The 24874-nt window shown below is 43.0% G+C and overlaps 1 protein-coding gene across 2 annotated transcripts in view; it reads left to right on the forward strand.

Annotated features, from left to right (window-relative positions):
- The first annotated feature begins 1511 nt into the window (after nucleotides 1-1511).
- Nucleotides 1512-24874, forward strand: part of ddrgk1 (DDRGK domain containing 1) — a 101165-nt gene continuing 77802 nt past the window's right edge. The window contains exon 1 of one of the 2 annotated variants that reach the window (XM_087991351.1): nucleotides 1512-1645. In XM_087991351.1, coding sequence (XP_087847477.1) covers nucleotides 1558-1645 — 88 coding nt within the window. In that variant the 5' untranslated portion in view covers nucleotides 1512-1557. The remainder of the gene's footprint in view (nucleotides 1646-24874) is intronic. The other variant, XM_087991353.1, reaches the window with a different exon arrangement.

Consider the following 24874-nt stretch of genomic DNA (forward strand, 5'->3'; position numbering starts at 1 on the left):
CTGAGCACAGTGTATGCAGAAACCCCACTCAGCCTAGATGAGACTCTCTGAGCACAGTGTTTACAGAAACCCCACTCAGCCCAGATGAGACTCTCTGAGCACAATGTGGACAGAAACCCCACTCAGCCTCGATGAGACTCTCTGAGCACAGTGTGTACACAAACCCCACTCAGCCCAGATTAGATTCTCTGAGCACAGTGTGTACAGGAACCTCACTCAACCCAGATGAGACTCTCTGAGGATAGTGTGTACAGGAGCCTCACTCAGCCCAGATGAGACTCTCTGAGCAGAGTGTGTACAGGAGCCCCACTCAGCCCAGATGAGACTCCCTGAGCAGTGTGTGTACAGGAACCTCACTCAGCCCAGATGAGACTCCCTGAGCACAGTGTGTACAAGAGCCTCACTCAGCCTAGATGAGACTCCCTGAGCACAGTGTGTCCAAGAGCCTCACTCAGCCCAGATGAGACTCTCTGAGCACAGTGTGTACACAAACCCTACTCAGCCCAGATGAGACTCCCTGACCACAGTGTGTACAGGAGCCTCACTCAGCCCAGATGAGACTCTCTGAGCACAGTGTGTACAAGAGCCTCACTCAGCCCAGATGAGACTCTCTGAGCACAGTGTGTACAAGAGCCTCACTCAGCCCAGATGAGACTCTCTGAGCACAGTGTGTACAGGAGCCTCACTCAGCCTAGATGAGACTCCCTGAGCACAGTGTGTCCAAGAGCCTCACTCAGCCCAGATGAGACTCTCTGAGCACAGTGTGTACACAAACCCTACTCAGCCCAGATGAGACTCCCTGACCACAGTGTGTACAGGAGCCTCACTCAGCCCAGACGAGACTCTCTGAGCAGTGTGTGAGCAGTAACCTCACTCAGCCCAGATGAGACTCTCTGAGCACAGTGTGTACAAGAGCCTCACTCAGCCCAGATGAGACTCTCTGAGCACAGTGTGTACACAAACCCTACTCAGCCCAGATGAGACTCCCTGACCACAGTGTGTACAGGAGCCTCACTCAGCCCAGACGAGACTCTCTGAGCAGTGTGTGAGCAGTAACCTCACTCAGCCCAGATGAGACTCTCTGAGCACAGTGTGTACAAGAGCCTCACTCAGCCCAGATGAGACTCTCTGAGCACAGTGTGTACAGGAGCCTCACTCAGCCCAGATGAGACTCTCTGAGGACAGTGTGTACAGGAGCCTCTCTCAGCCCAGATGAGACTCTCTGAGGACAGTGTGTACAGGAGTCTCTCTCAGCCCAGATGAGAATCTCTGATTTTACTCCCAGCCACGTGATGGCGCTCTGAGCCACATTGGGGCACGCCTTTCAAAACCCCGAAAAATGTGATTGGATGTGGCGGGAGTCTTCTTTTCTAAACCAAAACATTTTGAGGGAGGAAAAGCAGAGGAGAACAGAGATGAATAAAGTAACTGAAAGTTTCGTGAAGTAGGTTTGAGAATGAGGCCGGTGCAGTGAGCTCCCCCTTTGCCTGTCGTGTAGTGGACTCGCCCACGGTGCGTCCTGACGTCACGGGGAGGCGTGGTCAGGCTCAGGTAAACATGGATCCTGTGCTGTATGTGTTGGCTGCTGCCATTATACTGATTCTTATCGTCTTTGCATCTGGAATAAGACGACAGGTGCAGAAAGGTACGAGCCTCTACATTCTCTGAGGGGATTTGTGTCCGGTTGGGAGTGAGAGCGCAGGGAAGGTGAGAACCTGGGGCTCCTTTCCGGCCGGTGAATGGTCAGCAACTGGCCCACTCGCCGGAAGGTCCACCTCCTCGCACCTGATTGGTCATTGAGGCTCCTGTCGGAGACGTGGCACCCACAGAGTGGCCAACCCCATTGTCAATCATCTATTTGCTCCATGGTCTTGAGTTCTGTTTGTCGTCTGTTTGAGGGGGAATTTTCTCTTGATGTTAGTTCTCGCACCTCCCCGAGGCCTCTTTCTGTCGTGTCGAGCTTTTTGACCAAAGTGAGTGTTTTAGGGAGGAGAAAAATGAAGAACTGAGACGGATTCTGTTCTTACCTAACGGAGAAGGAGTCATCATATGTTCTCATGACTTTCTCTACCATTTGCTGTTCTCTTTTAATACCAAAGCGATATGTGAATGGAAGCCTCGTTCTTAACTGATGACATAAGAACGTAAAGGAACAGACTCGATGGACTGAGTGACCTAATTTTGCTCCTATAGCTTACTGGTGTTATAAAAACATGGAGCAGAAATTGGCAGTTCAGCCCTGTGAGCTGGTGGGTGCCATTTAACACGATCGTGGCTGATTTCCGTTCCACTTTCCTGCCCACTTCCTAAAATCCTTTAACCCAATAGCAATTAATAATCTTTGTCTCCTCATTAAGCTTATTCAGTGTCTGCCACTCTGAATTCCATAGGCCCTTTGAGAGAAGTAATTCCTTTTCATCATTGATCTCTCATTGTATGTCCCACACGAGGAAAATCCTTTCTGTGTCCACTTTGTCAGTCTCCTTTAACACCTTTTCTATCCCAATTAGATCTCTGCTCATCCTTCTAAACTCCAGTAAATGTAGGCCTAGTTTTGAGGAGTGCTCAATCACTCCTCATAAGACAAGTGATATCAATTAAATTATTTTCATAAAGAAACATGATTAACATGTTTCTTCTGAATTATAGCTTCAAGCAATTATATTTACAGTGGTCAGTTGGGAGGTAAGGAGAAAAGTAACTACTGTTATTAGAATCTTGGGTTCTTTGGTAACAATAGCTGGCTCACCATTTTGCATGGAGTGTTTATAAAAGAATGTATTATTTTAGTGGTGCTTGCATGATCCTGAAATTTCTCATCTCTGGTTGTGGTGAACCTGTCCACAGTAAGCTGAAGAAAACCATTATTTGGGTTTATGCAGAAAGTACAGAAAAAAATCTCAAAAGGAATTTATCAAAAATGTTTTAACAGTTGGAGTATTGAAATACTGTACAGTGCAGATATTTTTGATCTCCTTAAGGACATATGTACAATTAGAAGCAGTTCACAGAAGTTTAATTATTTGATTCAAGGGACCAAGAGCTGTCGAAAGGTTGAGTGCGTTGGGCACATTCGAATTTTAGAAAAATGAGAGATGATCTAGTTGAAACACTTAAGATTCAGAAGGGCTTTAACATGTTTGATGGTAAGAGAATGTCTACCCTAGTGGTGATATCTAGAACTAGATGGCTGAATTTCGAAAATATTGGGTCCCCGAGTGAAGAAGAAGAGGAATTGTTTCCCTGTCTTCTGTTTGGAATTCTCTTCTCCAGTGATTTTGGAGGCTGGGTCATTGCTTATGTTCAAAGCGGAGTTGGACAGATTTTTGATTGCGGATGTTTAGAGGGGTAGATAGGGTGGTAGAGTTGGGACCACAATCAAATGATCTTATTTAATGGTGGAGCATGCTTGAGGCCTACCCATTGGCATACCCATGCTGCTCTTTTTTGTGTTCTTAGTTAATCAGAATCTGGGAATCTATCTGCCCCTCTCCTCAACTTTTCATGGGAACATACTAAAGAGTAGCTAAACACAAAACATTATTTTACGCCTCGGTTATGATTTATAGAATGTACTATTACATTAATTTTGTAGTGGACTCTGTGTATCTGAACCATGCAGTTGGGTGTATTTGTTTCTTGTGTTATTGTGTTCCCTAGTTGTCATCAATTGGGCCTTTAACTTTACTTTGATTTGCTGCAAACCTTGGTGTTCCTACAAAGCTCTAAAGTCAAATTTTAAGTCATGCAGTTAGTTTGATTTGAAACACAAATTTCTTTGTTACTAGGTTTAGGAATAAGCAATATTATAATTGTGATGGGATCAGGGAAATAATTTGTTTGTTTCTAGTACATTTAATGAGATTCCAAAATACAACAAAATATCTTGACTTAGTTAATAAATAGAATGAAGTCCTAAAAAGATATTGTTCATGCATCAAGTGCCTTGATGTCCAATGTTGTGTTGGTAAATCACTGAATTTTTTTTGTCACATGGAAATTACTTAATAAATATATAATTGCAGTGTTGCATTCTGTTTGTGGTGGATGTGTCATTTGAGCATATTATACGAATGCCCTTGAATCAAAGATAAGTTATGCTCAGTTATTTGTGCCTGAGTACACCAATAGCTGACCACAAACAGGACTGAAATAGTGGCAGCAGTTGAAATTTGGATTTTGAAATGATTATTAAGGAACATTGTTTTTAAAAAAGGTTTTCATGCTAATTTTTGAGTTATTCCCCTATTCTTAATTTAACAACATAGTGTGTTTTGTTTTGTACTGTACACTTTTAAAAATGGAACAGAAATGTGCTCTTGGGAGAATATCTAATATTCTATCTTTGACGTTTTGACTAAGTTCACAACCTGTTAGTACATCTCAACCCCACAATTCCTGACCCCCTCACTTTTTGTCTTGACTGAATTAACATTTTGGAAAGGCTTTACAATTTAATTCCACACAAATGTTTTTTTTTCTCTGTAACCCTCCAAATGTGTGCGCTATACATTTTAAGTTTATTATTTCATGGGGTGTGTGTGTTGCTGGTGAGACCAGCATTTGTTTCTGTCTGTATTTGCTCTTGAAAAGGTGGTGGCACGTTGCTTTCTTGAGTGTGAATGTCAGATTGCGATTTGAAAGTTCCTGTAGAATCTGCATGCACCACCTTTTTCAGGTAGTCTGTTCCAGGTTAGGACAACCCTCTGTGAAAGAACTCTCTTCCCAGTTATGTTAACTATTGCAGACTCTCTGCATGTTTGGTACGTGTGCAGTTTTGTTGGGGAGGTAATTCCAGGATTTTGATTATAATCAAGTCCAGATGGTGTGTGGCTTGGAGGGGATTGCAGAGGTGGTGGTGCTCCCATACATCTACTGATCTGATCCTTCTGGGTGGTAGCGTTTGTTGTTTGGAAGTACTTTTGGACACATCTTGGTGAATTACTGCAATGCACCTTGTAAATTCACCAAACACCCTTCGAAAGTACATTCCAAATCCACACTATTGACATCTAGAAGGGTAAGGGCACCACCACCTGCTAGTTCCCTTCCAAGCCACTCACCTTCCTGATTTAGAAATATATCGCTGTTCCTTCACAATTGCTGGGTCAGAATCCTAGAATTCCCTGCCTGGCATTGTGGGTCAACCTGCAGCATGTAGACTTCAGTGGTTCAGGAGAACAACTCACCATCTCCTTAAGGGCAACTAGGGACAGGCAATAAATGCTGGCCAGTCAGCAGTGCCCATGTCTCGGGAGTAAGTTTTTTTCCCCAAAAAGAAACTGTACACACTGATGACATGTATGACGTGGTGATAAAGGAAGTGGATGCAGAAAGTGGTGAATGTGATCCACTCCCATTTGCTAGTGTGGTAGTGCTACACAACATGTTTGAGAATAGCCTCAATGTGAAAACAGGACTTTGTTTTCCACAAGGACTTTGTTGGTCACTCTTACCAGTATTGTCATGGCCAGACAGTTTTGTGACGGGTAGGTTGGTGAGGACCAGGTTGAGTATATTTTTCTTTTTTGTTTGTTCCCTTATCACATGTAGACTCAGTCCAGCAGCTTTGTTCTTTAGGACTCAATGTGTCAGTATTGGTGCTAGTGAGCTTTTCTGGGATAGTTATTGAAGTTGCACACCATGTGTACATTCTAAATCCTTGCCATTATTAGTGCTTTGTCTGTTTTTTACTTTTGTATAGGTTTTGTGGTGGGATGATATAAAATACTAGGACATTTTCAGAAGGCGGTTAAGAATCAACCATGTTATTGAGTCACGTGTAAACCAGAAAGGTTGAGGAATGCAGATTTCCTTTATAGAATTATGTCTCTAAAAGGACATTAGTGAACAAGATGAAACAAAAACAGAAATTGTTGGCAAAACTTAGCAGGTCTCAGCGTCTTTTCGGAAGAAGGGTTACTAGACCCGAAACAGTAACCTAGCTTTCTCTGCACAGATGTTGCCAGACGTGTACTGGACCAAAATTGTACTCTTCAGCTCATGTCCAAGCTATTTATTTTGAATGAGAAAAGCAGTGGTCTGTGCATGTTGATAATGTGAATGGCAAGTGTTTTTTCCCTTGGGTGGGGGATTTCAAGACTAAGGGCATATTTTAAGGTGAGAGGGGAAAGATTTTAAAGACATGGTGTAACTTTGTTACAGGAGAAAGTGAGGACTGCAGATGCTGGAGATCAGAGCTGAAAAAGCACAACTGGTCAGGCAGCATCCAAGGAGCAGGAGAATCGACGTTTCGGGCATGAGCCCTTCTTCAGGAAGGGTGAATTTGTGTGTGGAATGAACTTCCAGCAGGAACAGTTACAATATTTAAATGACATTTGGATAGATACACGAATGAGAAATGTTTGGAGGGATATGGGTCAAGTGCAGGCAAATGGGACTAGTTTAGCTTGGGATTATGATTGGCATAGATTGTTCTGTCCAAAGGATCTGTTTCTGTGCTGTATGACTGTAACTCTAGAAGGACAAAGTCAGCAGATAGAGTCATAGAGATATACAGCATGGAAACAGACCCTTCAGTCCATGCCGACCAGATATCCCAACCCAATCTAGTCCCACCTGCCAGCACCCGGCCCGTATTCCTCCAAACCCTTCCTATTCATATACCCATCCAAATGCCTCTTAAATGTTGCAATTGTACCAGCCTCCACCACAGCCTCTGGTAGCTCATTCTATACACATACCACTTACCACCCTCTGCGTGAAAATGTTACCCCTTATGTCCTTCTTATATCTTTCCCCTCTCACCCTAAATCTGTGCCCTCTAGTTCTGGACTCCCCCACCCCAAAGAAAAGACCTTGTCTATTTATCCTAGTCATGCCCCTCATGATTTTATAAACTTCTATAAGGTCATCCCTAGCCTCTGATGCTCCAGGGAAAACAGCCCTAACCTATTTAGCCTCTCCCGGTAGCTCAAATCCTCCAACCTTGGCAACATCCTTGTAAATCGTTTCTGAATCCTTTCAAGTTTCACAACATCCTTCCGATAGGAAGGAGACCAGAATTGCACGCAATATTCCAACAGTGGCCTAACCAATGTCCTGTACAGCCGCAACATGACCTCCCAACTCCTGTACTCAAAACTCTGACCAATAAAGGAAAGCATACCAAATGCCGCCTTCACTATCCTATCTACCTGCGACTCCACTTTCAAGGAGCTATGAACCTGCACTCCAAAGTCTCTTTGCTCAGCAATACTCCCTAGGACCTTAGCAGGACTTAGACACTTAATGGTAAGATTTGCTTTCCCAAAATACAGCACCTCTCATTTCTCTGAATTAAACTCCATCTGCCACTTCTCAGCCCATCTGGTCAAGATCCCGTTGTAATCTGAGGTAATCCTCTATTCTGTCCACTACACCTCCAATTTTGGTGTCATCTGGAAACTTACTAACTGTACCCCTTATGCTCACATCCAAATCGTTTATGTAAATGACAAAAAGTAGAGGACCCAGCACTGATCCTTGTTGCACTCCAATGGTCACAGGCCTCCAGTCAACCTCTGTCAACCTTTGAGCCAGTTCTGTATCCAAGTGGCTAGTTCTCCCTGTATTCCGTGGGATCTCACCTTGCTAACCAGTCTCGCATGGGGAACCTTGTCGAACGCCTTACTGAAGACCATATAGATCACATCTTCCATTCTGCCCTCATCAATCCTCTTTGTTACTTCCTCAAAAACCTCATTCAAGATTATGAGACATGATTTCCCACACACACAACCATATTGACGATCCCTAATCAGTCCTTGCCTTTCCAAATACATGTACATCCTGTCCCTCAGGAGTCCCTCCAACAACTTGCCCACCACCGAGGTCAGGCTCACCAGTCTATAGTTCCCTGGCTTGTCCTTACCACCCTTCTTAAACAGTGGCAGCACATTAGCCAACCTCCAGTCTTCCGGGACCTCACTATGACTATCGATGATGCAAATATCTCGGCAAGAGGCCCTGAAATCACTTCTCTCGCTTCCCACAAAGTTCTAGGGTACACCTGATTGGGTCCTGGGGATTTATCCACTTTTACGCATTTCAAAACATCCAGCACGTCCTCCCCTGTAATATGGACATTTTGCAAGATGTCACCATCTATTTCCCTACAGTCTATATCTTCCATATCCTTTTCCACAGTAAATACTGATGTAAAATACTCATTTAGTATCTCCCCATTTTCAGTAAGGATCGGTGCTGGGTCCTCTACTTTTTGTTATTTACATAAATGATTTGGATGCGAGCATAAGAGGTACAGTTAGTAAGTTTGCAGATTACACCAAAATTGGAGGTGTAGTGGACAGCAAAGAGGGTTACCTCAGATTACAACAGGATCTTGACCAGATGGGCCAATGAGCCGAAAAATGGCAGATGAAGTTTGATTCAGATAAATGCGAGGTGCTGCATTTTGGGAAAGCAAATCTAAGCTGGACTTATACACTTAATGGTAAGGACCTAGGGAGTGATGCTGAACAAAGAGACCTTGGGGTGCAGGTTCATAGCTCCTTGAAAGTGGAGTCGCAGGTAGAAAAGATAGTGAAGAAGGCGTTTGGTATGCTTTCTTTTATTGGTCAGAGTATTGAGTACAGGAGTTGGGAGGTCATATTGCGGCTGTACAGGACATTGGTTAGACCACTGTTGGAATATTGTGTGCAATTCTGGTCTCCTTCCTATCGGAAAGATGTTGTGAAACTTGAAAGGGTTCAGAAAAGATTTACAAGGATGTTGCCAGGGTTGGAGGATTTGAACTACAGGGAGAAGCTGAACAGGCTGGGGCTGTTTTCCCTAGAGCATCAGAGGCTGAGGGGTGACATTTTAGAGGTTTACAAAATTATGAGGGGCATGGATACGATAAATAGACCAAGTCTTTTCCCTGGGGTCAGGGAGTCCAGAACTAGAGGACATAGGTTTTGGGTGAGAGGGGAAAGATATAAGAGAGACCTAAGGGGCAACTTTTTCACACAGAAGGTGGTATGTGTATGGAATAAACTGCCAGAGGAAGTGGTGGAGGCTGGTACAATTGCAACATTTAAGAGGCATTTGGATGGGTATATGAATAGGAAGGGTTTGGAGAGATATGGGCAAGGTGCTGGCAGATGGGAACTAGATTGGGTTGGGATATCTGGTCGGCATGGATGGGTTGGATCGAAGGGTCGGTTTCCATGTTGTACATCTCTGTGACTCTAATGACCTGGTGAGTAGTGAGTTGTTCCTCCAAAAATAGCGTGTAGTAATATGGGGCTCGAATAAAGTGAAGGGGTTGTCATCCGGACAGGTAGATAGTTAATGAGGAGAGGTTGGTAGGATGTGGTGAAAGATTTTGCTAGGTTTTGCAGCAAACAAATTTACAAACCTTCCAAAAAAAAGTAATATGATGAAACTGACACTTGGTTTAAAAGAAGTTTTTAAAAAATATTTTACAGTATCCAAACATTTTTTCAGCTAAGTGTAGAGATGCTCAGATACTGAAAGTTCTGCGTATTAGTAAAGCAGTAACAGACCTGGAGGTTCTCTGTGGGCATTGGCTGACTGTACAATACTTAATTGATTTTTAAAAAATTAAATTGTTTTTACAGTTTCATTGTTATCAATCTTAACTGACTGTGGTGATGTTGCACCAGAGGATTGTCTGGTTTCAGAGCAAGTACTTGAATTCTTGGGCACATCATATTTCAATATTTCACTGTCCTTTATTTAAAGGCAAATTGCCAGTCTGGTGCTTGGAGAAAGCAGAGTCAGAAGAAACTAAGTACAAAAATATTGTGTAAATCAGAAGCTTTCTGCTTCTTTGACACTGTGGCATAGGTATTTTAAATTCTTTTTTATGTAACCTGCCTGCCATATGCAGACAAAGTGAAAAGAACATGCTTCAAAAGCTGAGCTAGGAGATTGACCGACTATTAATACAATTAAAATCATTTTGAAACAATGAGGGGGATAGATGATGTAACTCGTTGGTTTGGGGGAGGGTGATTGTATTGTGCCATTTGAGAAAGTGACTCCAGTGCTCCACCATGGAAACTTGTTCTTTCTCCATCACTGTGCCATTATGTAGTGGTGGTAATTTGAAAAATAGGAACTAAGTAATGATGCCATGATGTATTTGATTTTAGTGCAGACATTAACTTTGTCTTGCTTTCTTGGAAGTGCAGTTTTGAGTCAGCGTGTAATTTTGAGTAATTTGCGAACCTACCAGGATTCTTGTGCATTGTCAATAATGGCATTTTAACACAACGGATGGTAGAGATAGAAGTTTTATCTGCTTCGTTATGTCAGTCAGGCAAATGGTTTGCTACGTTCTTGCGAAGTTAAAAGTTGAACCTGGGTGAGGTAAATTAGCATCCCTAACAATTGACCATGATAAAAACCTTAGAGTTGTAGTATTAAAACCCTTTGGTACAGTCAATAACACTTAAACTCAAACACTGTCAGTTCTCAAAATACTATTTAGTGAAATTGGGACATTGATCAAGATAGGCATTGAAAAGGCAGAAAATTTCCAATGTTGCTTTATGAATAACTGTTTTTCAATCTTAACACTTTGCAACATTTAACTAAAAATTATAGAAAAGATGTAAACATGAGGAGGCAAAGTTGTAAAAGCCAAGAATAGTAGAAACAATTGTTCCTGTGATAGATATACATCTATCTATATGAATAGATAGATGAACAAGGTACGTTAATTGCCCCACTGTATTTGTGTTTTTGAATATTTCTTGCATGAAAACAAATGAATGAAATTTGTAAATAAAGTTCTGTACCATGCATGAAATAATGTGATTACCGTAAAAGTTAAAATAAAAACTGAAAAGGAATAGAAAGCACAGATGGACTGACTGTACCCTGTATGAAAATGAATTAGATTCTGAAGAGTTAAATATAATTTTATTTTAATGCTAATTAAGCTGGTATATTCTTTCAGATTTTTCTGACTTTATTTGGAATTAGAATTGTAGACAATTCTAACATGACTGGTGTTCTCACTACTCAGGAAAACAGCTCAAAAGCAAAAAAAATTTAAACATTCTTGCCTTTTTGATTATCATTTCATCAATTTAAGTTTCTTGTTAAAATTTACCCAACCTTTATGTAGGATGAGGATCAAGATTACTAAGCGTTTCTTCATTTAAATGTTTGCAATCATTTTGCTGATGTCCATAAACACATTTTCTTGCTTGTTCTCATTTTTCATCTAGAACATTCCTGTTTAATTCTCACAGTAATGTGAAATTCAACTATCAACTCTCATTACTAACTTCAGGCCTGGTTACGGCTGCTGATTTAAAATAATCTTTTTTGTAGTTAATCCTTCTGAATTGACTTGGCTTTAAATCTATGGTGGCCTTGACTGAAATCAGTTGGAAGTTCTGATTTAAATATCAAAACAAAACTGCAGAACTGCTGGAACCTGAAACAAAAGCATCTATAGAGAGAAAGCTGAGTTACTGTTTTGAGTCCAATGACCCTTTTTCAGAACTCAAGAAGCCACTGGACTCAAAACGTTAACTCTCCTTTCTCTCCATGGATGTTAGGAGAAAGTGAGGACTGCAGATGCTGGAGACCAGAGTTGAAAAATGTGGTGCTGGAAAAAACACAGCAGGCCAGGCAACATCCGAGGAGGGGGTTGGGGTGGGGGTGCAGTTTTACAGACCTTGTCCTTAATTCCTTGATAACAGTTGACTGAAAATTATTTTATGAATACTTATTTTCTTTGAATTCTCATTGGTGTAGTTTGAAGAACGAAGAGGGTTGCAGACTAAAGACAGTTTCCAAAGTTAGACCATAGAAATATTATTTTGTGAAAGTATAGCTTTTGTATTCCATGTGTTGTAGAACAGACCGGTGAAGATTGGTGGCATCATAGGAACAAAAGTCATTTCTTTCTTTGTATCGGTTCTGTCATCTTGAGATTATGGCTGGCTCGCAACCTCATCCTATATATGTGTCTTTGCCTTAATCTTTCATGCAATGGCTGTTTAATGCTTTACAAATGGAACAGAACAACTTCAAAACAAAAAGCAATGTAGGGCAGAAGATGAAATGTAAAGGTAAGCTAGCTAGTGTCATGCCTGACAAATCTGTTAGATTTCTTTGAGGAGGTGATGAGTAAGTTACACAAAGGAGAGCTAGTGAATTTCTAGAAAGATTTTGACAAAGTACTGCACAAGAGGTGCGAAATAAGATAAGACCCCATGGTGTTATTGCCAAGGTACTAGCATATACAGAGGATTGACTGCCTGGCAGAAGGCAGAGAGCAGGGACAAAGGGCTCTAATTCAGGATGGCAGCAGGTGCCAATGTTCGGACTACAACTATTCATGTAATACATTAACGATCTGGATGAAGGAACTGAGGGCATAAGTGGAGAGACAGGTGGGAGACTGCAGAAGGCAGTGGGAGGCTGCGGAAGGACTTGGTCTCGGAGAGAGGGCATAAAAGTGGCGGATGGAATACAATGTGGGAAAGTGTGAATTTATACACTTTGGTAGGAAGAATAGAAGTGTAAAGTATTTTCTAAATGGGGAAAGGCTGCTGAAATCTGAAACACTGAAGGGACTTAGGAGTCTGAGTTCAGATTCTCTAAGGTTAACATGTAAGTTCAGCTGGCAGTTGGGAAGGTAACTGCAATGTTAGCATTCATTTGAAGAGGACTGGAATGCAAAAGCACAGATTTACTGCAGAGGCTGTATAAGGCTCTGGTCATACTGTATTTGGAATATTGTGAGCAGTTTTGGACCCGGTGTCTGAGGATGGATATGCTCGTGCTGGATAGGGTTCAGAGGAGATTTATAGGAATGATCCCAGGATGAAGGTCTTGTCCTATGAGAGTCGGTTGTATTCTGAGTTTTGAAAGATGAGGAGGTATCTAATTGAAACATAGAGAATATTGAGAGTCCTGGATAGATGGACATGTGGAAGGTGTTTCCACTCATAGGAGAGACCTGAGGGCACAGCATCAAAGTGAAGGGACAGCCCTTTAGCACTGAGATGAGGAGGAGGAATTTCTTCAGTCAGAGGGTGTTTAATCTGTGGAACTCATGGCCTCCACAGCTTTCTGCAGCAAAGTCATTGAGTGAATTTAAGACAGAGATAGGTCCTTGATTATAAGGGAATCAAGGGCTATGGGGTGAATAGGGCTGAGAAGAATATCAGCCGAGGTCGAATGGTGGAGAGACGCATGGGCCAAAAAGCCTAAATTTTATGGTCTTTGTGTTAGATCACAATTCCTTCATTGTCGCAGGTTCAAAATTTTGAATCACTCAAACTGCACTGTACTTGTAACTGCCACACTGACAGCAATGGTTTACCATACCTTGAGGGCAATTAAGGATTGGTAATAAATGCTGGCCTAAACAGGAGCACACATGTACAGTGAAGAAATTTAAAAAAAAAGGTGACTTTGTTCTCCCTTTGTTAGGTCAAAAGTGAATAATTTAATGTGTCACGGTTTTGTCCATTCACTTAGGCTATCAACATAGGCCTTGGGCGACTGTGTGGATTTGCATATTCTCCCTGTGTCTACGTTTCCTCCAGGTGCTCCAGTTTCATCCCACAATCCAAAGATATGCAGGTTAGGTGAATTGGCTATGCTAAATTGCCCATATTGTTCCGGGTTAGGTGCATTAGTCAGGGGAAATGATGAGTAATAGGATAGGGGAATGGGTCTGGGTGGGTTACTCTTCGGAGGGTCGTTGTGGACTTGAGCTGAAAGGCCTGCTTCCACACTACAGGGATTCGATGATAATCTTTTTATAATGTTGTGCTTCCATATAAATGCTTTCACTGCCACCTGTCTTTGTGTCATTGGAAAATTTTGATATGTATCTTTCTTATTCCATTCCAGTGAATAGTTGAGGGCTCAACACAGATATCTGTTAGATGCTACTAGTCACATTTTTCCAATTAGAATGTTTAACTATACTGTCTTCTGATTAACAAATTACCTAATTGGGTAACTTATTCATTGATCTTAAAGTTAGTTAACAGTCTGTTATGAGGGACATCATTAAATGTCTATCTTGATAAGCCTATATAAATTAACATGGTGGACATTCCCTGTCCAGTACTTTAATCACCTGGTCAAATAGTTCAATCAGGTTTCAGGTAAGGCTTGCCCTTTATGAATCCATGCCACCTCGTAAGTCAGCTGAAAAATTTCAAGGTGTTTGATCACTATATCTGCATTTGTACGAGTGCTACTTTGAGGGATAATTAAAGTATGATAGGGAGGTGTAGAAAAGATACACAGAATGCAGCGATATTTAATAAAGCTGACAAGTCAAAAGTTAAGGGAATTTTGGAGGTTTTGATGAACTGGCATAAAAGCAGAGTTGTGGGCTGGGGCAGATCAACCATAATCTTATTAAATAATAGGGCAGGATGAGAACCCAAATGGCTTACTCCTTCTGTTTGTTCTGTTTTTATGTAGTTACTCCTGCCAGGAGATCTGCTGTCATGGTATGCTGCACTTGCATGTATGGCATTCTCACATCTACTGCAGCTTGTCTGCAACCAATCTGTGACATCTGTCATTTAATAATGCTTTTTTTCTGTCCTGGGTTCGTCAACCGTAATTACCTAACAATAGATATAAGGCAAAGTGGTCTGTAGTCCCCTGGTTTTCTTCTCTCTTTTTCTTAAACTCTGGAGTGATATGTGCAGTTTTTTGATCTAAGAGAGCTGTTCCCAGATTGAAACACCTTTAGAAATAATTTACCAATATTTTTATTGATGAGATTATTTTATGAGATGCGATTCTTCTGGTTCGAAGGATTTGTTACTCGTCAATGTTGTTCTTTTCTTCATTGGTATTATATTGCTGATTTGAATATTAGTTTCTACTGACATAAAAAAACCAGAAGGAAAGCCTTAGACCACAGACTGAAAATGGCAGTCTGCTCAGATGGTCTGAACAGTGGAAATGAAATTAAATACTGAACAGTGTGAAGTAGTGTGCTTTGGGAGGACCAACAATGCAAGGGAGTACACAGTGAATACTTGGACCCTAGAAAGTACAAAGGATCAGAAGGATCAGATGATGTCCATCGACCCTTGGAAGTAGATGGACAGCTAGATATGGTGGGCAAAAGTGAGGACTGCAGATGCTTGAAATCAGTGTCTAGATTAGAGTGGTGCTGGAAAAGCACAACAGGTCAGACAGCATCGGAGGGCATTTATCTCTCCGCCCTGGAGGCTCCCTTCTTTCAGTCCTGATGAAGGGCCCTTGCCTGAAACGTCAAATTTCCTGCTCCTAGGATGCTGCCTGACCTGTGCTTTTCCAGAACCACTCTGACCTAGCTAGATAAGGTGATTAAAATGGTGTATAGAGTACTTGTCTTTATTAGTCAAGGCATTGAATACGACAACAAGGAGATTATGATAAAACTGTAAATGATAGGTAGGCCTCAGCTGCAGTACTGTATGCAATTCTGATTGCCACATTAAAGGAAGGAAGGTGATTGTGATAGAGAGGGAGCAGAGTATAATTATGAGGATGTTGCTTGGGTTGGAGCTTTTCAGCAATGAAGAAAGGTTAAATATGCTGGTGTTGTTTTTTTTCATCTGATTGAGGTGCATAAAGTTCTGAAAGGTAGACAGGGAGAAACATTTACCCTTGGTGGAGGGGTCAATAATCACGGGGCAGAATGTTATGGTAAGGAGCGGGGATCTGAGGAAACCTTTTTTCACCTAGAGAGTTATGGGTATCTGAGACTTGCTGCCTAAAACGGTGGTAGTGGTGGGAGTCTATCAAAACATTCAAACATTTAGACAAACACTTAATACAGTATGGAGGAGAAAGTGAGGTCTGCAGATGCTGGAGATCAGAGCTGAAAATGTGTTGCTGGAAAAGCGCAGCAGGTCAGGCAGCATCCAGGGAACAGGAGAGTCGACGTTTCGGGCATAAGCCCTTCTTCAGGAATGAATGCGTTGGGTCCAAATTTTGTTGGTCGGACCGTAGTCCGGAGTCCGTGTGGGATCAGTCGGTTCCGTAGGCGGGGTCAAATTCTGTTGGTCGGACCGTAATCCGGAGTCCGTGCGGGATCAGTCGGTTCCGTAGGCATCTCTTCCACTTCCCGCTCCTCCGCCCTTGAGCCCCGCCCCTCCAACCGCCACCAGGACAGAACCCCATTGGTCCTCACCTACCACCCCACCAACCTCCATGTACAGCGCATCATCCGCCGACATTTCCGCCACCTCCAAACGGACCCCACCACCATGGATATATTTCCCTCCCCTCCCCTATCAGCATTCCGTAAAGACTACTCCCTCCGTGACTCCCTCGTCAGATTCAAACCCCCCACCAACCCAACCTCCACTCCCGGCACCTTCCCCTGCAACCGCAGGAGGTGCAAGACTTGCGCCCACACCTCCCCCCTCACCTCCCTCCAAAGCCCCAAAGGAAACTTCCATATCCGCCACAGATTCACCTGCACCTCCACACACATCATCTATTGCATCCTCTGCACCCGATGTGGCCTCCTCTATATTGGGGAGACAGGCCGCCTACTTGCGGAGCGTTTCAGAGAACACCTCTGGGACACCCGGACCAACCAACCCAACCACCCTGTGGCTCAACACTTCAACTCCCCCTCCCACTCCACCAAGGATATGCAGGTCTTTGGACTCCTCCATCGCCAGACCACAACAACACGACGGTTGGAGAAAGAGCGCCTCATCTTCCGCCTAGGAACCCTCCAACCACAAGGGATGAACTCGGATTTCACCAGTCTCCTCACTTCCCCTCCCCCCACCTTGTCTCAGTCAAATCCATCGAACTCAGCACCACCTTCCTAACCTGCAATCTTCTTCCTGACCCATCACCCTCACCTTGACCTCTTTCCACCTATCGCATTTCCGACGCCCCTCCCCCAAGTCCCTCCTCCCTACCTTTTATCTTAGCCTGCTGGACACACTTTCCTCATTCCTGAAGAAGGGCTTATGCCCGAAACGTCGATTCTCCTGTTCCCTGGATGCTGCCTAACTTGCTGCGCTTTTCCAGCAACACACTTAATACAGTATGTCAAAGCATTCAAGGCTACGGACCAAATGCTTGAACATTAGAACAGAATAATTGAATATTTGACGACTGGCACAAACATGGCTGAAGCGTTTCTTCCCATGCTGTAAAAGCTATGAACCTTTAAAATGGAGCGGAGCAGACAAAGTGAGGACCCTGAGATATCTGCTCAGCAACACCGAGAGGAGTGGGTAGTGTGAAAATCCTGAGACAGGCAGTCTGTGTCACTGAGATGATTGGGCAGGGTGACGGCCAGTAGTCTAGATGTAAGACTAGCAATTTGACGTCATAAAATCAGAGGGAGTGCAAGTGAGAGGTTCAGTTTAAGAGAGTGGCAACTAACAACAACCAGAACCCTGCCAATAGTTATAGAGGCTGATAAAAGTGAAGTTAGGGTAAAGCGGAGACCTGATTTGTAGATAGTCAGTCATAGAGTCATATAGATGTACAGCATAGAAACTGACCCTTTGGAATAACTCGACCAGGTATCCTAACCTAATCTGGTCCTATTTGCCAGTACTTGGCCCTTACCCCTCAAAACCCTTCCTATTCATATACCCATCCAGATGCCTTTTAAATGCTGTATTTGTACTAGCCTCCACCACTTCCTCTGGCAGCTCATTCCATACACCTACCACCCTCTGAGTGAAAATGTTGCCCCTTAGGTCTCTTTTATATCTTTTCTCTCTCACCCTAAACCTATGCCCTCTAGTTCTGGACTCCCCCACCCCAGGGAATAGACTTTGCCTATTTATCCTATCCATGCCCCTCATACTTTTATAAACCTCTTCAGGTCAGCCCTCAGCTTCCGATACTCCAGGGAAAAGAGCCCAAGCCTATTCAACCTCTCCCTATAGCTCAAATTCTCCAAATCTGGCAACATCTTTGTAAATCTTTTCTGAACCCTTTCAAGTTTCCAACTTTCTTCCGATAGGAAAGGGACCGGAATTGCACGCAATATTCCAAAAGTGGCCTAATCAATATCCTGCACAACTGCAACATGACCTCCCAACTCAATACATTGACCAATAAAGGAAAGCATACCAAACACCTTCACTATTCTATCTACCTGTGACTCTTCTTTGAAGGAAATATGAACCTGCACTCCAAGGTCTCTTTGTTCAGCAACACTCCGTACGATCTTACCATTAAGTGTATAAGTCTTGCTATGATTTGCTTTTCCAAAATGCAGCAACCTGCATTTATCTAAATTAAACTCCATCTACCACTCCTCAGCCCATTGGCCCATCTGATCAAGGTACTCTGAGGTACCCTTCGCTGTCCACTCCACCTCCAATTTTGGTGTAATCTGCAAACTTACTAACTATACCTCCTATGTTCACATCCAAATCATTTACGTAAATGACGAAGAGCTGTGGACCCAGCACCGATCCTTGTGGCACAACAATGGTCACAGGCTTCCTTCACCACCCTCTGTCTTCTACCTTTGAGCCAGTTCTGTATCCAAACGGCTAGTTCTTTCTGTATTTCATGAGATCTAACCTTGCTAACTGGTCTCCCATGGGGAACCTTGTTGAACACCTTACTGAATTCCATATAGATCGCGTCCAGTGCTCTGCACTCATCAATCCTCTTTGTTATTTCTTCAAAAAACTCAATCAAGTTTGTGAGACATGATTTCCCACACCCAAAGCCATGTTGACTATCCCGAATCAGGGATGTTGCCTTTCCAAATACATGTACATCCTGTCCCTCAGGATTCCCTCCAACAACTTGCCTACCACTGAAGTCAGGCTCACCGGTCTATAGTTTCCTGGTTTTTCCTTACCACCATTCTTAAATAATGGTGCCATGTTAGCCAACCTCCAGTCTTCAGGCACCTCACCTGTGACTATCAATGATACAAATATTTCAGCAAGAGGCCCAGCAATCACTTCCCTTGCTTCCCACAGAGTTCTCGGGTACACCTGATCAGGTCCTGGGGATTTATCCACTTCTGTGCGTTTCAAGAATCCAGCACGTCCTCCTCTGTAATATGGACATTTTTCAAGATGTTACCATCTATTTCCCCACATTCTATATCTTCCATGTTCTTCTCCACAGTAAACACTGATGCAAGTTAAAATACTCGTTTAGTATCTCCCCCATCTCTTCAGCTCCACGCATAGGCTGCCTTGCTTATCTTTGAGGCTCCCTAGTTATCCTTTCGTCCTTAATGTATTTATAAAATCCCTTTGGATTCTCCTTAATCCTATTTATCAAAGCTATCTCATGTCCCCTTTTTGCCCTCTTGATTTCCCTACTGCCATTGTTCTCTTCTAAGGATTCATTCGAACTTTGCTATCCATACCTGATATATGCTTCCTTCTTTTTCTTAATTAAAACCTCAATTTCTCTAGTCATCCAGCATTCCCTATACCTACCAACATTTCCTTTCACCCTAACAGGAATATACTGTCTCTGAACTCTCGTTATCTCATTTCTGAAAGCTTCCTATTTTCCAGCCATCCCTTTATCTGCGAACATCTGTCCCCAATCAGCTTTTGAAAGTCATAGAGATGTACAGCATGGAAACAGACCCTTCCATGCCGACCAGATATTCCAACCCAATCTAGTCCCACCTATCAGCACCCATATTCCTCCAAGCCCTTCCTATTCATATACCCATTCAAATGCCTTTTAAATGTTGCAATTGTACCAGCCTCCTCCACTTCCTCTGGCAGCTCGTTCCATACATGTACCACCCTCTGTGTGAAAAAGTTGCAGTTGTATAAGACTCTGGTGCGGCCGCATCTGGAGTATTGTGTGCAGTTTTGGTCGCCATACTATAGGAAGGATGTGGAGGCACTGGAACTGGTGCAGAGGCGGTTTACTAGGATGTTGCCTGGTATGGTAGAAAGATCGTATGAGGAAAGGCTGAGGCACTTGGGGTTGTTTTAATTGGAGAAAAGAAGGTTTGGGTTGACTTGATAGAGGTGTACAAGATGATTAGGGGTTTAGATAGGGTCGACACGTATGGAGTCAGCTATTACAAGGGGGCATAGCTTTAAATTAAGGGGGGGTAGGTTCTTTACTCAGCGAGTCGTGAGTTCGTGGAATGCCCTGCCAGTAGCAGTGGTGGACTCTCCCTCATTATGGGCATTTAAGCGGGCATTGGATAGGCATATGGAGGATAGTGGGCTAGTGTAGGTTAGGTGGGCTTGGATCGGTGCAACATCGAGGGCCGAAGGGCCTGTACTGCGCTGTATTCTTCTATGTTCTATGTTCAATGTTCTAGTTTCCCCACAGGTCTCTTTTATATCTTTCCCCTCTCACCCTAAACCTATGCCCTCTAGTTCTGGACTCTGCGACCCTAGGGAAAAAACTTTGCCTATTTACCCTATCCATGCCCCTCATATTTTCTTTCCTAGTACCATCAAAATTAGCCTTCCTTCAATTTAGAACTTGACCTTTTAGATCTGGTCTATCCTTTTCCATCGCTGTTTTAGAACATTAAAGAATTATGGTCACTGGCCCCAAAGTGCTCCTCCACTGACACCTCCACAGTCACCTGCCCTGCCTTATTTCCCACGGGTAGGTCAAGTTTTGCACTTTCTCTAGTAGGTACATCCACATACTGTACACACTTAACAAATTCCTCTCCGTCTAAACCCTTAACATTATGGCAGTTCCAGAGTATGTTTGGAAAGTTAAAATCCCTTACCATAACCACCCTATTATTCTTACATATAATTGTCATCGCCTTACAGGTTTGTTTCTCAATTTCATACTCACTATTGGGGGGGAGGGGGTCTTCATTCCTTTGTTATTTCCCAGTTCCACCCAAATAACCTCCCTGGATGTATTCCCAGGAATATCCTCCCTCAGTATAACTGTAATGCTATCCTTTTTATCAAAAACACCACTCTCTTCTCTTGTTTTTCTCTACTTTAAAGCTTGATTAAGGAAAGGTAAAAGTTCTAACTTTCCTTTAAAATATTCTTAGTTCTAAATAGTCTTTATTTAAGTTTATGAAGTTTTGGCAGGGTAGCTCCATCATGTGTATTGCATGGTCTGCAGTATGTGGGAATTCTTGAATGCTCCTCACAGTCTGGATAACCAAATTTGCAGGAAGTGCCATTGGTTTGATCAGCTTGAGTGTCATGTTTCACACCTAAAGACACTGTTGCATTTTGAAGCTGAGAGTTATGCTGTGTTGGAGAAGGATTTTAAAGAGGAGTCTGATTCCTGTATTTAGCAGCAAATTGATCTTTATTTGGAGCTCATTTCCCACTGGTGTGAGAGAGGCCAGAGACCACTCCAAACCTGACTCTCTCGTGGGGCCTTGTTGCCCTCTTAGTGGCAGCTCAGATTGGAGGAGAGGTCTTTAGGGACTCTAATTCTCCTAATAAAGTGCATAGTTGCATCCAACATTGATGTCATTTTTCCATCCCCATAATCTATACGTCCAATCCTGTAAACACCCAATCGATAATAGACACACTTGGCTCTCCTGTGATCTCAAGACATTTGTGATCTATCTTTATCTCTCCTCCTTGGGATCTTGCAATGCTTCTCATCGTCATATAGTTGTATAGCATTGAAACAGACCCTTCAGTCCAACTCATCTATGTCAACCAGATGGCCTAAATTAATCTTGTACCATTTGCCAGCATTTGGCCCATATCCCTTGAAACTCTTGCTATTCGTATATCCATCTAGATGCCTTTTAAATGTTGTAATTGTACCAGCCTCCACTACTTCCTCAGGCAGCTCATTCCATGCACGTATCACACCCTCTGCATGAAAAAGTTACCCCATCGGTCCCTTTTAAACCTTTCCCTTCTCACCTTAAATGTGTGCCCTCTAGTTTTAGACTCTCTCATCTTGACTATTTACCATATCCATGCCCCTCATGATTTATTAACCTCTAAGGTCAGCCTCCACTTCAAAGAAATAGCCCCTGCCTAATCAGCTGCTGCCTGCAGCTTAAACACTCCAATCCTGGGAACATCCTTGTAATCTCTTCTGAGCCATTTCAAGTTTAACAACATCCTTTCTATAGCAGAGAGATCAGAATTGCATGCAGTATTTCAAAAGTGGCCTAACCAATGCCTGTACAGCCATGACAAGACCTCCCAACTCCTGTACTCAGTGCACTGACTTATAAAGGCAACCATACCAAACACCACCTTCACTATCTTTTCTACCTGGGACTGAGTTTTCATGATTTGGATGCGAGCATAAGAGGTACAGTTAATAAGTTTGCAGATGACACCAAAATTGGAGGTGTAGTGGACAGCGGAGAAGTTACCTCAGATTACAACGGGATCTTGATCAGATGAACAAATGGGCTGAAAAGTGGCAGATGGAGTTTAATTTAGAAAAATGTGAGGTGCTGCATTTTGGGAAAACAAATCTTAGCAGGACTTATACACTTAATGGTAAGGTCCTCGGGAATGTTGCTGAACAAAGAGACCTTGGAGTGCATGTTCATATCTCCTTGAAAGTGGAGTCGCAGGTAGATAGGATAGTGAAGAAAGCGTTTGGTATGCTTTCCTTTATTGGTCAGAGTATTGAGTACAGGAGTTGCGGCTGTACAGGACATTGGTTAGGCCACTGTTGGAATATTGCATGCGATTCTGGTCTCCTTTCTATTGGAAAGATGTTGTGAAACTTGAAAGGGTTCAGAAAAGATTTACAAGGATGTTACCAAGGTTGAAGGATTTGAGCCAAAGGGAGAGGCTGAACAGGCTGGGGCTGTTTTCCCTGGAGCGTTGGAGACTGAGGGGTGACCTTATAGAGATTTATAAAATCATGAGGGGCATCAATAGGATAAACAGACAAGATCTTTTCCCTGGGGATGGGGAGTCCATAACTAGAGGGCATAGGTTCACGATGAGAGGGGAAAGGTATAAAAGGGACCTAAGGGGCAACCTTTTCACTCAGACGTGTATGGAATGAACTGTCAGAGGAAGTGGTGGAGGCTGATACAATTGCAATATTTAAAAGACATCTGGATGGGAATATGAATATGGGTTTGGAGTGATATGGGCTGGGTGCTGGCAGGTGGGACTAGATTGGGTTGGGATATCTGGTCTGCATGGACGAGTTGGACCGAAGGATCTGCTTCTGTGCTGTACATCTTAAATGATGCTATCGTGTCCTCCTTTACCACCTCTGGCAACGCATTCCAGGTATCCATCAACTCTGCGTAAAGAACTTTCCTAAAGAACTTCCCCTAACCTTTTCCCCTCTCACTTTGAACTCATGACCCCTAGTAATTGAGTCCACTCTGGGAAAACATTTCTTGCTGTCCACCTTGTCTACACCTCGCATGGTTTTGTAGGCCTCAATTACGTCCCCTCTCAACTGCCCTTCTTTCTAATGAAAATAATCCTAACCTACTCAAACTCTCCTTATAGCTAGCACCCTCCATACCAGGCAACATCCTGATGAACCTCCTCTGCACCCTCTCCAAAGCATCCACACCCTTTTGGTAATGTGGCGACCAGAACTGTATGCAGTATTCCAAATGTCGCTGAACCAAAGTCCTATACAACAGTAACATGACCTGCCAACTCTTGTACTCAATACCCCATCCGATGAAGGAAAGCATGCCGTATGCCACCTTGACCACTCTACTGATCTGAGTTGCCACCTTCAGGGAACATTGGACCTGAACACCCTCTGTATATCAATTTTCCCCAGGGCTTTTTGTCACTTCATCAAAGAATTCTATTAAGTTGATAAGACATGACCTTCACTGCACAAAACCATGTTGCCGATCACTAATATGCTCATTTTCTTCCAAATGTAAATACAGACCAACCTCGATTATCTGCCATTTGATTATCTGAATTTCGGATTATCTGGCAAGATCGCAAGGTCCCAATGTTTGGCTAAACTATGTTATCCGGCATTCAGTTAACTGAACGAAAGACTCCCTGCCTGTGTCCTTCGGATAATCGAGGTTCCTCTGTAGATCCTATCCCTCAATGGCTTCTCCAGCAGCTTCCACTGACGTTAGACTCACGAGTCTATAAGGTTATCCTTGCTACCCTCCTTAAACAAGGAGACAACATTAGCAATTCTCCAGTCCTCCGGCACCTCATCTGTGTTCAAGGATGCTGCAAAGGTATCTATTAAGTCCCCAGCTATTTCCTCTCTCATTTGCCTTAGTGATTTGGGATAGATCCCATCTGGACCGAGGAACTTGTCCACCTTAATGCCTTTAAGAATAACCAACACTTCCTGTCTCCTTATGCCATCTATCCCAAACCTCAACATCTGTCATGTCCCTCTCCTCAATGAATACCGCTGCAAAGTGCTCATTAAGAATCGCACCCATTTTCTCTGACTCCACGTATAACTTCCCTCCTTTGTGCTTGAGTCAGCCAACCCTTTCTCTAGTTACCTTCTTGCTCCTTATGTACGAATAAAAAGGCTTTGGGATTTTCCTTAACCCTGTTTGCTAAAGATAGTTCATAACCCTTTTTAGCCCTCTTAATTCCTCGTTTCAGATTGGTCCTCCTTTCCCGTTATTCTTCCAAAGCTTCTACTGTTTTCAGTCACCTAGATGTTATGTATGCTTCATTTTTCTTCTTAGCTAGTCTCCCAATTTCACATGTCATCCATGGTTCCCAAATCTTGCCATTTCTATCCCTCATTTTCACAGGAACATATCTGTCCTGCACTCTAATCAACTTTTCTTTCCCATATATTGAATGTGGATTTACCCTCAAACAGCTGCTCGCAATCCACATTCCCCAGCTCCTGTTGAATTTTGCTATAGTTGGCCTTCTTTTAACTTAGCACTCTTCCTTTCGGGCCACTCTCGTCTTTGTCCGTGAGTACTCTAAAACTTATGAAATTGTGATCACTATTCCCAAAGTAATCCCTTACTGAA

This window comes from Chiloscyllium plagiosum, unplaced genomic scaffold, assembly GCF_037043375.1.
Source record: "Chiloscyllium plagiosum isolate Xiang-an unplaced genomic scaffold, Cpla_swu_hap1 HiC_scaffold_1, whole genome shotgun sequence".
Classification (NCBI taxonomy): Eukaryota; Metazoa; Chordata; class Chondrichthyes; order Orectolobiformes; family Hemiscylliidae; genus Chiloscyllium; species Chiloscyllium plagiosum.